Here is a 13,449-nt window from a genome sequence, read left to right as displayed (position 1 = left end):
TAATTATCATGAATAGGTCCAGGATGTAGTAAAATGGCCCAGCTGTTGGAATTGACTTTAATGTCACCTCACGTATGTAATGGGTATATGGAAACATTACTTGGTAATTGTTATTGATATAATTGTAAGCCTGTTTCAAGCCCTGTCAAGATGAATCAACAAAGCTTTTCTAGCATCCTACCAAATAAAGTAGCAAATTAATTTGAGCAGTAATAGAAAATATTTTTTCACAAACAATTTAATTGAACACAAAAAATACAAACTGATTTAGTTATTAAAAATAAAACTATGTTTAATATTAGACTATCATTGAATTACTTTAAATTGAATGTGCGTCGGCAAATTGATAAAGTGCTATTTTGTCCATATCTTTAAATATCTATTCGACACATTTTTGCACTTGTATTACAACTATGTCAAAAAGTGTGATGAGTCTGGTGCAACTGTGGTGTGATTAGCCTTCTCATAACACAGTTAATGTTTTATTTCTTTTATGGACTAATATTAACTTATTTGTACACTAGGTTGGCAACATAGTGCCTAAAAATTGCTTTGTTACAATTTCAAGTACGGGAGCTACAAAAAAATCGATTTGCATCGAAATGGCAATTTTTATTTATTCCGATTCTAAATTGATTACCGGTAATACTTTTCTAGACTCTATTTGAAAAAATTTATGTATTTTTAATTCTTTTTTAAGAATTAATGTTTGCATTAAAACATTTGGCAACTATTATTGATATGATTGTTATTACTAAAACAGTTGCTTTTTATAATTTTTAGTTTTTTTTTTTTTTTTTAGTATTGTATTTATATTTGTTTTAACTGCTTTGTGAATTATAGTATTGTAAAGCTGGGATTGGAGTTGCTATATTTTCTTTTATTAGATTACCATTTTGGGATTTTTGTAAATAAAGTTTCAAAAATACCATTTTAAAAATACTTTTTTAGGCCAACACTGCGCATGTTAGTAGTATGTCAGCAGCCAGGAGGAGATTTCGTAACCTGTACCCTGTTTTGAAAAGGTTTTATTATCATCAATATATTATCAGAATCGTGTTAGTTTGAGAATCGAGTGTGAATCGAATCGTCACCCCAAAAATTAAATCGTGAGGTGGCCAATGATTCCCACCTCTAACTTCAAGCCAGCCAGTTGTTGTGTAGAAAAGAAAAGAAAGCGTAGATTTGAGTAGATCAAAAAGTGTACATACCGTGTGAGGCAGGCGTCGTCTGTGCACGAGCGTGAGGAGGAATGAGTGTTGAGTTCAACTGAGGCTGGATAGACAGCTCTGAGGATGTGAACGCCATCAAGTTTCATTATTAGAGAAATGCTCTTCCACGTAATGGCGAGGGGGGCTGAGGAGACTGACCGACGGGACTGAAGTTGAAGAGGAGCGGTAGTTCCCGCCCGCTCGGCAGGCGGGTGTTGGGCTGGCGCAGCTCGTCGAAGAAGGCATGTGCGCAGGCCTCCAGCGGAGACAGACGGGTGACTGGCGTGTATTCCAGCAATCGAGAGCAGAGAGCGATGGCCTCCGGCGGCGTGCGGGGCTTAAACACCTGGTTGAAGACAGGAATACAGAAAACTTTTGAACATTTCTCAGCCTCCGCATTGAAACAAGAGCGTGAAGAAAGTGTCCACTTTGGAGCTGGTCCAAATGATGCTTGTTCAGCCTTTAAAGTGGAGGTGTGCTGCTCCACTGAGTGCCATTGTATTTTCTTTAGTGAGATCAAATAGCCTGAATGGAGATACTGATCTCACTTCTACCAGTCATTCAGCACTAATTACCTTTGTCCAAGGGTGAGCTTTAATCTGGGGAAACTTGAACTCTGTGTAGTTGGGGTTCATCTCTCGGATCTGCTCCCTTGTCGGTGTTCCAAGAACCTGACATAGGCGAGGTGGAAAACAATCACATGAATGAAAGCTCTGACGAAGGACGGATGACAATTTGAACGTACCTTGATGATCTCTACGAGCTGGTCCACTCCGCTGTCCCCGGGGAAGATAGGCTGACCCAGCAGCAGCTCTGCTAGCACGCAGCCAGCCGACCAGATGTCAATGTTGGACGTGTAGTCCGTGGCGCCGAAGATGAGCTCCGGAGCGCGGTAGTATCGCGAGCAGATATAGGACACGTTCGGCTCCCCCCGAACCAGCTGCTTCGCACTGTGGGGCAACAGTGGACAATCCACATTAAGGATTTGGGCAGTGCGACTGCATTTCCTTGATGGATGGTAACTTCATTTAACTCACAGGTGTCTAAATATTGAAATCAAATTTTTTTTTTTCGCACAAACATTTGTTGTTTTGTGTCAATTGTGTTTAGTAAAAATCTCATTTGTACAAGTTTAAAAACATTGCAAAGCTAATTTTCTTTAGCCTGTCAATGGGCTCGTCCATTGAATGTTAGCATTAAGATAGCGGCATGAAGACCAACCTTTATCCTGTATGGTTGTATTGTTACTTTTTGTTGTTTATACCGGGCTGTATTGTTGATTTAACACAATTCTTATATGTATGTGCACTTCATGTGTATATTAATGTACTTTCCTTTGTGTGCTTAGTTCAGTGGTTCTTAACCTTGTTGGAGGTACCGAACCCCACCAGTTTCATATGCGCATTCACTGAACCCTTCTTTAGTGAAAAATAAAAATAAAAAAATGTTCAAATTCAAGACAAAGTTATATGTTTTTGGTAACACTTTAGTATGTGGAACATATTCTAAGTAACAAAGACTTAATTTAGAGTTATTTGGACACTAGGGGAACATATTCTAAGTAATAAAGACTTAATTTAGAGTTATTTGGCTAGGGTTAGGGTCAGGGTTAGAGGGTTAGGGTTATAATAAGGCCTTGCTGAATAAGGCATTAATAAGTACTTAATAATGACTAGCTGATGTGTTGGATCCACTGTGGACTGGACTTTCACAATACCCTGCCTTCCGCCCGATTGTAGCTGAGATAGGCTCCAGCGCCCCCCGCGACCCCAAAGGGAATAAGCGGTAGAAAATGGATGGATGTTAGACCCACTCGACATCCATTGCTTTCGGTCTCCCCTAGAGGGGGGGGGTTACCCACATATGCGGTCCTCTCCAAGGTTTCTCATAGTCATTCACATCGACGTCCCACTGGGGTGAGTTTTCCTTGCCCGTATGTGGGCTCTGTACCGAGGATGTCGTTGTGGCTTGTGCAGCCCTTTGAGACACTTGTGATTTAGGGCTATATAAATAAACATTGATTGATTGATTGATTGAGTTAAGAGCCAATATGTTACTAATTTGCATGTTACTAAGCAACTAATTAATGGTGAATATGTTCCCCATACTAAAGTGTTACCATGTTTTTCTACTGGTGCATAAAATAAACCGTGCATGAACATCACCTTTTTCAAATAACAAAACCAACACAGTGCATAAACTCACAACAAATTACACACCTGCAAACCAGTCAGCTGTTGCCGTATCCATAATACGCCGATAGGGAGAAGTTTGTATTTACACGATGAGTCGGGTATGTTTTGACCTCCGCCGAACCCCTGAGGCCGACTCACCGAACCCCTAGGGTTCGATCGAACCCAGGTTAAGAACCACTGGCTTAGTTGTACAGTAACTTCATTGCAGGGACTATCGATATAGAACCTTAAGTGGAAGAGTTTTCACCTCTAATTGAAAGGAATGTTTAAAGAGCTACAAAACGGGGGTCTTAAATTAGCTAATTGACAAATTACAGTGGCTGTAGGCAACATTCCGATGTAGTTTTTAATCATCTCCACAAGATGACAGTAGCAGCATTAGAAGTTTTAATTACATCAGCATACCATTTTAAACGTTGGTTGCGCTACACAGTGGTAGGTGTGGAATGTATTTGCATTCCACTTGTCAGACTGTTGTTTACAATGCCCCATCCATCCATCCATCCATTTTCTACCGCTGGTCCCTTTCGGGGTCGCGGGGGGGTGGTGGAGCCTATCCCAGCTGCATTCGGGCGGAAGGCGGGGTACATCCTGGACAAGTCGCCACCCCATCGCAGGGCCAACTCAGACAGACAACATTCACACACTAGGGTAAATTTAGTGTTGCTAATCAACCTACCCCCATGTGCATGTCTTTGGAGGTGGGAGGAAGCCGGAGTCACGGGGAGAACATGCAAACTCCACACAGAAATATTCCGAGCCCAGGATCGAACCCAGGACCTTCGTACTGTGAGGCACATGCACTAACCCCTTCCCACGGTGCTGCCCTGTTTACAATGCACTCAGCGATAATAATGCTGACTGAGAAGTTTTCTAATTACAGCTATTACAGCATTGGCTCTGTTGCTGCTGTGTTGTACAATACATATTATTAAATAGCCTGCTTCCAGTGAATGCCCTGTTCTCCTTTCGCTCGGTAAATAAACGACCCGGCTACAATATTTTACATTATTCATCATGTTTTTTCAAAATATATAGCACAAGACTGCACTTGCCATCAATCTGTGGCTGTCTAAATATGTATTGGAAACAATGTATTTATTTCCTAAAAAATTTCAGGTCGAAATGATTAACAACATGGACAAACAATATGCCATTAATACCCTACAGTAAATTGTGTTTATAATAAATCTTAGTCCCCAGTTTTGTATTGCGATATTCACAACGAACATTGTTTAACAGTTTTAAATGGTCTACAAGTAGGACTAGTTGGTATACGCTATTAGAAGTTATATCAGTATCTTTAAGAAAGAGATATGTATATGAGATGTATTGATATTTAAAATATTTTAATGCTGCCTTTGTTACGGTGCCGTTTGCTCCTAATCTTAATTTCAAAATGTCCCAATCGCTTTGTTCTTGTTGATGTCAAATTAGCATTAAAGTAATGCTTTCCTACATGTCAACTATCATAACAATTATTTCTTGGACATTCCCTGGACATTTATTGTAAGCTTTAATTGTGTGCATTCTGTACATTGACTGTGTTTTAGCAGCTAGCTTGAGCGTGTGGCCAACAAAAGTTACCACAAAGCCAAAGTGTGTCATTTAGCCTGTTTTTGTTAATTGCAGAGTTTTGTTTTTTTAAATGTAGGCTATTTGTATTATATATTTAATAAATATTTAAATAAAACAACGATGGTAGGTTTTACCTAAACACTCTGCACGTTTTGTTTAAGATAGCGATATATATCGTATATTGCCATTATACCAGGGTATCAGTTTTGGTCCATATCGCTCAGCACTATAAGTAAGCTACTGTATTTTCCGGACTATAAGCAGCTACTTTTTTCCAACGCTTTGAACCCTGCAGCTTGGCTAATTTATGGATTTTTATTCGCTAACAGTCATAATGTTTTGTGTTCAACAAATAGTTTCATATTTCGCCGACAGACACTGAAAAAGTGTGTTATTGTTTGTGCTATGGTGCTATATTGACGGAAGTATATTCGTCCACAGCGTTTCTGCTCGAAATGATTCTTCATTCATAACTCCAAGCAATGTTTCTAAGTTTTACAATATACCCAAAACAATTCATACTTACTAAACCCTCCCATGTGTGGTGTCTGTGGGAGTGTTTTCATGCATATTTGTACGTGCTATCGTAATGTAATCCAGTTAGCGTTGTTAGCATTAGCAAATATGCGCACACGTTTACAAGTGTCTGTTATTATTAACTTACAATGGCATTCTTTTTTTATTGTTTCAGTTCCGTAAATTCACCAAAATGTCACCGTGGAGTTATTAAGTATGTTTAGCTGATTGGAAAGCTAGCTTCCGCAGCTTGTGGGTCCATGACGATGACTTCTGTTTTGTTTGATCATTACCAACATGTGACATGTACTGTTTGGAAACAATTAAAGGTATATAAATAAATATTTACAAAACCTTTTGTACCGGTATATATCTGCGGCTTAAGGTCCATTGCGGCTAATGTATGTAAAAATATTAATTTCTTCTAGAATTTGGTGGGTGCGGCTTAAATATATAGCCCATAAATTATGGTAAATTGACTCTGAGCATTAACGTATGTTGTTGGTTTCTTTAGCATTTACAGAGCAATCAGCAAGTATTAGCTCACTATCTGACAAGTCCAAGTTACTGCCACACTTTTAATTTATACCACTTATAAACAGTGTTGGAAATAGCATTAGTGAGGTAACATTGATTATAATTGACAAACGGGGAAATCCACAGTACAGCAACGGAAAGAATGATGGAGACAGTCAAGCAAACATTTGTGGATCTGACCTGCCAAAGTCACAGAGTTTGAGGATGGCTGTCTCTGGGTCCACCAAGAGGTTTTGGGGCTTGATGTCTCTATGACATACGCCCTGGGAATGGATATATGCCAGGCTCCTGAACAGCTGGTACATGTACACCTGATGAGGCACACAAGAAAAAGATTAGGACAGTCAATTATTACAAACTTATGTGGATACTTTTTGACTTGTGTGACTTTATAACTAAAGCTTGAGTCAACCAAAGCTGTGGCTAACTAATGTGGGTGTTGCAGGTTAATTGTCAATCAACTGTGACTCATACTTTCCAATAGTTGTGCAAAAGCTTCATGACTGACAATGATCGCTCCCTTTCTCAAAAATGAATGTGTAGACATTTTATTAATCGCCATTACTGGCAGCACGATGCAGCAATAGGGGCCATACACAGAATATAACATTATCATAGGTAATATGACTAAAACAGAAATAAGTGGGCTTGAAGACCCCAAACAAGCTACGATGGAAATGTGACCCCAGAGGACGAAGAATAAGAAGAGGAGGCTGCATAGAAGAGTGAGTACGATGTGTGTTTGTGTCTCAAAGCCTCAGGGGAACTTCAGGCTGAAAGAGTGAAGTGGGCCATGAGACACTTGGAATGTTCTCTCTGCTGCTACACACACACACACAATAAACGCTTTTTAGAAACCAACAAGCTTTAAGACAGGGCGCTAAGTGGCTTTTTTTCTTGCTTCCAGCTCGTATAATCCGTAAAAAGAGCCACTGTTCATTACCTCAAGCTAAAGACACTGGAAAAAGTTGTAGCCCGTTTTATTACGTTTAGTGGACTCTTAAGTGAAACACTTATTGATAAGTAGCAGCAGAACGGCTTCACAACGTGTTCAATGTGGCATGATTAGCATGGACTTACCTTTACATAAATGATGGGGATGGTGGTCTTGGCCTTGTTGAAGTGCCGAGCCACCCTGTACACCGTTTCAGGGACAAAGTCCAGCACCAGATTCAGATAGACTTCATCTTTCTGCACATGAACACGAGAACAGGACACAGGAGGCAATTAGGCCTTCTTACTTAACTTACAGACAAGATTCCTTTAGAGGGGAACTGCACTTTTTTTGGACAATCATTATGAAAGACATGACGATGGATTTTTTTAATGCATTCTAAATATTAAATAAATGCGATCAAAAGTCTGCCTGCCTGTGGGAGCCGCTCTATTCTGCTTATAAAGTTCTTAAAAAACACCCAAACACCTCCATTTAGGTTTTATATACATGATGCAAGTATATATGTAATGTAGTAACAGCCACACTTATAATATCATTTAACGTATTTTGATCATTTTGAGCATACGCGGCGCATTAATAAAAAAAATGCATCAAGTTTGCTTTTTTTTTTTAAACAGCATCACTGATTTATTGCTCACTGCAGACTTTATGAGAGCCAACAAACATAATAAAACATCACTTACTGTGCAAGGTCTGCCGTCATTAGGATGGATGCCGACTTCTGGGATGTTCATATATTCCCATTTAGGTGAAGAATGTCTCATAATCCTAACGAAGAAAAGGTGGGTGGAACCAAGCCTCTTTTCGTTTCGTTTTCGCTATTTCCGAGTCTAAATTGGCTGTTGAAGTGTACCAATTAGTCGGAATACGTCTTCAGCCTTCTTCTATCCAAGTGAGGCATGATTTATGATCTGCAATAAACTTCCAGGGAGTAAGGAAGTGAGGAAACATCTCACCTGTCGACAATGTCGAAATTGCACACAAGCTTGTGATCACGGCGCCGCTATAAATAGTTTGTCTGCGTTAGTTCTTATAATAATAATCACTTATACTAGGTTATTATTTAAATGGAGCATTGTTAGCAGTTTTTGAATGGTTATTTATTGGGTTTTATGGGCGAAATAGAGGACCTCCCATTGGCTCCGCTGCAAGTCAGAATGCATTAAAAAATCTACCCGTTGTCATGTTTTTCATAATGATTGTAACCAATAGGCACAATTCCAAAAAAAGGTGCAGTTCCTCTTTAAATATGAACATCTACAACTATGCAGAAGTAAAGTTTAAGGTCAATGCATAATTGTCCAATGGATAGACAATGACCGTAAATGTTCAAACTTATGGTGTTAATTTACATTACCTTAACGGCAAAGAGTACAGGGCGTTAATTGGAAGCAGACGATAATTGAAAAGTCATATTTCTCAACCATAATTTATAATTTCAGAAGGTGGAGAGAAAATTGTAGCCGTCTTTAACCACATTTATTCATAAAACAGTACCAGAGCCAAAGTTGTAATATAACTGCACTAATACCACAGATGTATTAGTGCAGTATGGAAATTATAACACCTGTAAGTTTCACACCACGCAGAAACATTTTACAGCGCATGCAGAGCTAGATAATGCTGCTGGATATTGGCCACTCGTGGGGCTTTGAATGCAGCTACTGCCATTTTGGGGAATTAATACAAACAAAATACATCAGGAGGTTGCCTACAGCCACAGCTTTTAAAGCCAATGTGTTTTCACCGAGCCCTAAATAGAGACAGTTGATTGATGTTTGTAGTGTGCATTTGGCTCTAAAAAGTTTGACTACTGATACTAAAATTTGATATACACTCATGTTAGGCTACAAGTAAACAATAATAATAAACAGGATGGCGCATACATACCTTCTCACCACTGGAGTAGAAGAAGTAACGTAGCCTCACAATGTTGCAGTGGTCCAACTTGCGCATTATTTGCAGCTCTCTATTCTATAGGGAAGAAAAAACGCAAAGTTGTAAAAAGGCAAAATATGAGTTCTGGAACCATAAATATATTTTTAAACAAACTAGGCTTCGTTGGCGTATACAACAACTCAATTAATGGTACACACTCACTTTAAACCTTTTGTCTTGGAGAACTTTCTTGATGGCCACCATCTCCTGGCTGTCGATGAGGCGAGCTTGGTAGACCACTCCAAAGGAGCCATTTCCTATTACTTTAATGTCCGTGTAGGAGACTTCCTGTGGGCGGTCGGGGCCTTGCCCGGGCGTTGCCACCACTGTGGTCACTTTGCCACTGTCGCCTGTAAATAAAAGCCAAATACATACAGTGAGTGTTTTGTTTAAAAATGACAACTTTGTATTTATAGAGTGACATTGAGATATAATACATTAGTTCATGCTTTGTTTGCTTACAATTACATGGACCCCACCCTAATAAAGTCTTTAAAACATATATATTTATTTAAATGGCTGCCACTTATTTTGAAATAAACACCTGTGGATGAGGGTTTTGCTTTGTATTTGACTTTTTTGCAACAATAGAAAAGGCACTATTAAGAAAAAGTGTTAAGGGAAGACAAGTAAACAAATTTAGTAGGATTTGGAGGACTCCGCATATATTTTGAGGTTTAACTATTAGGTAGGTCTTTATTGTCATTGCACAAGTACAACGAAACTAAGTTTTCAGCACAAACCCGTTCAAGATTAGACAAACAGTGTATAGGGTTACAGAACAGAACCGCTGATGGGTCGCCACAAGGCGCTTCGTAAAAAATGGGAAAAAGGTAAACGCTGGGGGAGGATGAGTAAAAAAAATACAATCTAGACTGGGCTCCTAAGGAGGCCCAGTCTGGAGTGGGAAAAAACCTCCATAGCAAAGCACATATACATATTACAACATCCATTGGGGTTTGGTGGTAGCGGGGGTGTATATTGCAGCCTGGAAGAGTTAGGGCTGCAAGGTGTTCTGGGTATTTGTTTTGTTGTGTTTATGTTGTGTTACGGTGCGGATGTTCTCCCGAAATGTGTTTGTCATTCTTGTTTGGTGTGGATTCACAGTGTGGTGTATATTTCTAACAGTGTTAAAGTTGTTTATACGCACAACCTCAGTGTAACCTGTATCGCTGTTGATCAAGTATGCGTTGCATTCACGTGTGTATGCGTACAGAAGCCGCACATATCTTGTGACTGGGCCGGCACGTTGTTAGAATGGATGAAAAGCGGACGTGACGACAGCTCGTAGAGGACGTTAAAGGCAGTGCCTTTAAGGCACGCCCCCAAGACTGTGGTCCGGGTGGACTACGAGATATAATGACTGATGAACACCTTCGTTTGATAATGAAGGTTGCCTCAGCTCAAAGCCTGAGCCCCGACATTAATGAACTAGCATCCAAGAAAAGATGCCAGGTATCTGGCTTGGGCATATCAGATTAGATCAGTGTGTTGCAAACTGAGCAATTTAAAGTCCTGAGTGGTTAGTTTATTCATTGTTATTTTATTTTCAAATGTATTAGCCTGTGGAAAAAGTTAATGTTGATATTTACCTCAGAGGGCTGCAAAAAGAAAAGAGGCATTCAATTTTTATTTAAATTGTATTTGATATGCCATTGATATTTTTTTATTATTATTATTATTATTTGAAACTCGATTTTGCATGTCACTATAAAGTTATATAAGCCTTGCTTGAAAGTTATATAAGCCTTGCTTGTTCAATATTCAATGCAAAACTTGTTTGGGTCCCTATTAAACGGTTAATTTGTTCAACCTTGGCCCGCGGCTTTGTTCAGTTTTAAATTTTGGCCCAGTCTGTATTTGAGTTTGACACCCCTGCATTAAGGCTTTGCTGTTTTAGTGATTGTTTTACTGTCCCAACACAGCCTGTACAGGTATTGTAATTATTTTAATACAGTGGTACCTCAACTTAAAGAGTGCCCTGACTTAAGAATGTTTTGAGAGAAAAGAGCTGTCTCTCGGCTAATTGTAATGCTTTAAAGGGGACCTACCGCGCAAAAAACAACTTTTTCTTACCTATTGGTACATGCTTTTGTGTATTTGGGATCTGCATATGTCTTGAAAATTTGAGATCAAACCATGAAGGCATGGCGAAGATTTTTATAAAACAATCTTGGTTTCCACTATACTTCCTCCAAATGAACCGTTTGGAATTTTCACCATTTGTGACATTTTTCTCATTGGTGATGTCAGCGGATATCTCCATTTATGCCATTGTAGTCCAACGTAGTCAGTAAGTTCCTTCTTTTTCTCTATCCTCTTTTGTGGGGCAGACTGGCTCGTACATGCACGTGCATCCCCCACTGTTGCCATTTCTGATACAAAGTAGCGTATAGTTCGAACTTATCTGTCGGTTTCCCCTAGATTGCCAAGCTACCTGTGATGGTAGGGTGTGGTTAGGGATGTGGCTTGGGGCCGAGGTCAATACGATGTCATCAGATTATTTGCTATGAAGCACATATTTTCTTCAAAAAGCCCCCAAAAATGTAGACAAACAATTAAAACAAATCTATTTCTAATTATAGCGTTAACATATATTTTTTATTACGTAATATTGTTTTGCTGTTTTTTTACTTGTTTCTGCTTAGTGTAAATGTTAAAGGGATTATACTTGTAAGGTCGTCAAAGCGCTTTAAGTGGCACATTCACCCATTCATACACACATTGACACACTGATGGCGGGAGCCAGGGTGAAGTGCCTAGCCCAAGAACACAACGGACGTGACTAGGATGGCAGAAGCTGGGATCAAACCTGGAATCCTCAAGTTGTTGGCACGGCCGCACTATCACCCGAGTCACGCTCCAACCATCCATCCGTTTTCTAGCTGCACTCGGGCGAAAGGCAGGGTACACCCTGGATAAGTCGCCACCTCCTCGCAGGGCCAACACAGATAGACAAACAACATTCACACTCACACACTAGAAAGTGCAAAGTCCACACAGAAAGACCCTGAGCTCGGGGGTCAAACCCAGGACCTTCTTATTGTGAGGCACACGCACTAACGCCTGTTCCACCGGGTATAAACCAGAACATGTTATAAAATAATTTACACAATATTTCAGCCAGCCAAAACCCCACCCCTTATATTCCTCAACTGATGTACCGGTACTAGCATTTATTTAAACACTACAGTAGGGCTGCAACAACTAATCAATTAAATAGATTAAAATTGATTATAAAAATAGTTGCCGATTAATTTAGTCATCGATTCGTTGGATCTATGCTATGCGCATGCGCAGAGGCTTTTAAAAAAAAAAAAAAAAATTTTTTTTTTTTTTTTAAATAAACCTTTATTTATAAACTGCAACATGTACAAACAGCTGAGAAACAATAATCAAAATAAGTATGGTGCCAGTATGCTGTTTTTTTTCAATAAAATACTGGAAAGGATAGAAATGTAGTTTGTCTCTTATCCGATTATTAATCAATTAATCGAAGTAATAATCGACAGATTAATCGATTATCAAATGAATCATTAGTTGCAGCCCTACATTACAGATTACTTTACAAAACATCTTTGACAAAGCATGATCATTATGTGAAACATTTTTATTTTGTTAATGTAGTTAAACCACATGTAAATCGTGACGCTTTTCATTTTGAAGCCGAAAAAGTGTGATTGGTTTAAGAAAGGCGTCTTGATATTTTTTGACGAAGGACTGTTTCCAATAAAAAAAGAAGTTCCCTTTTGATGTCCTGCTTACGTCTTACATTTTTGTTGAGCTTTTATGGCATCTTACTATTACAGTAACAATCTACATTTTATGTTATCACGGCACCATAACTGTAGTCTCAGGGCGTACAATCATTCGCAACTGGACTGCTTGCGAACGATTGAACGCACTGAGATGAATGAGAACCTTCGTAGGTATCTTAACTGTAATCTAAACACAGAATAGAAGCTCCAACCACCTATCTGAACGACAGGCATTAGCTCCTGTGAAGACGACCCAAGGTGAAAAATTGTCTTGTCGAGAAAACAACTTGCCATTGCTCTGGACCTGATATCACTATAATATACCCTTTTCTTTGGCCATATCTGCTCACCCTTTTCCCATTTGTGGCTCATCAGTAACTAGAGAACGCTGCCAATTTTCCCCTGCTACAGAACGGACTGAGGGTAAAAAAAGACACGTGTTGGTTAATGGCCCATTAAAACATTGGTGACGTTAAAGGAACTTGTAGTTAACGTGCCATTGTCGAGTTAACTTCACCTAATTGCAGCCCACTGCAAATTGCATTCAGGTAATGTTTCTTCAAGTGCAAACAGAACATTTGTGCGCTAATCTTTAGTGACCCTTATTTTGTAAGCGCATTCAGACAGAATGTAACACACAGCAATTTTATTGTGAAGGCGGAATTCTTGTTTTCTTGGCGCACTTGACGAAATTGTTTCGTGCGGGGAGATTTGCAATCAAAAAGTACCACCCGATTAAAGGCGGCCATCCTTTCTTC

The 13,449-nt window shown here is 39.3% G+C and overlaps 1 protein-coding gene across 1 annotated transcript in view; it reads right to left on the bottom strand.

The window, feature by feature from the left end:
• Window positions 1-13,449, bottom strand: part of gsk3ab (glycogen synthase kinase 3 alpha b) — a 35,168-nt gene that overhangs the window by 3,194 nt on the left and 18,525 nt on the right. Inside the window, exons 3-10 of the mRNA XM_062063912.1 lie at window positions 9,096-9,283; window positions 8,886-8,969; window positions 7,118-7,228; window positions 6,218-6,348; window positions 1,957-2,161; window positions 1,787-1,882; window positions 1,371-1,557; window positions 1,212-1,289 (exon numbers count right to left, since the gene is read on the bottom strand). Of these exons, the coding sequence (XP_061919896.1) occupies window positions 1,212-1,289; window positions 1,371-1,557; window positions 1,787-1,882; window positions 1,957-2,161; window positions 6,218-6,348; window positions 7,118-7,228; window positions 8,886-8,969; window positions 9,096-9,283 (1,080 nt within the window). The remainder of the gene's footprint in view (window positions 1-1,211; window positions 1,290-1,370; window positions 1,558-1,786; window positions 1,883-1,956; window positions 2,162-6,217; window positions 6,349-7,117; window positions 7,229-8,885; window positions 8,970-9,095; window positions 9,284-13,449) is intronic.

Source organism: Entelurus aequoreus, linkage group LG11 (assembly GCF_033978785.1).
Source record: "Entelurus aequoreus isolate RoL-2023_Sb linkage group LG11, RoL_Eaeq_v1.1, whole genome shotgun sequence".
Lineage (NCBI taxonomy): Eukaryota > Metazoa > Chordata > Actinopteri > Syngnathiformes > Syngnathidae > Entelurus > Entelurus aequoreus.
Note: the sequence above shows the minus strand (reverse complement) of the source record. Positions and strands in the feature narration are given on the sequence as shown.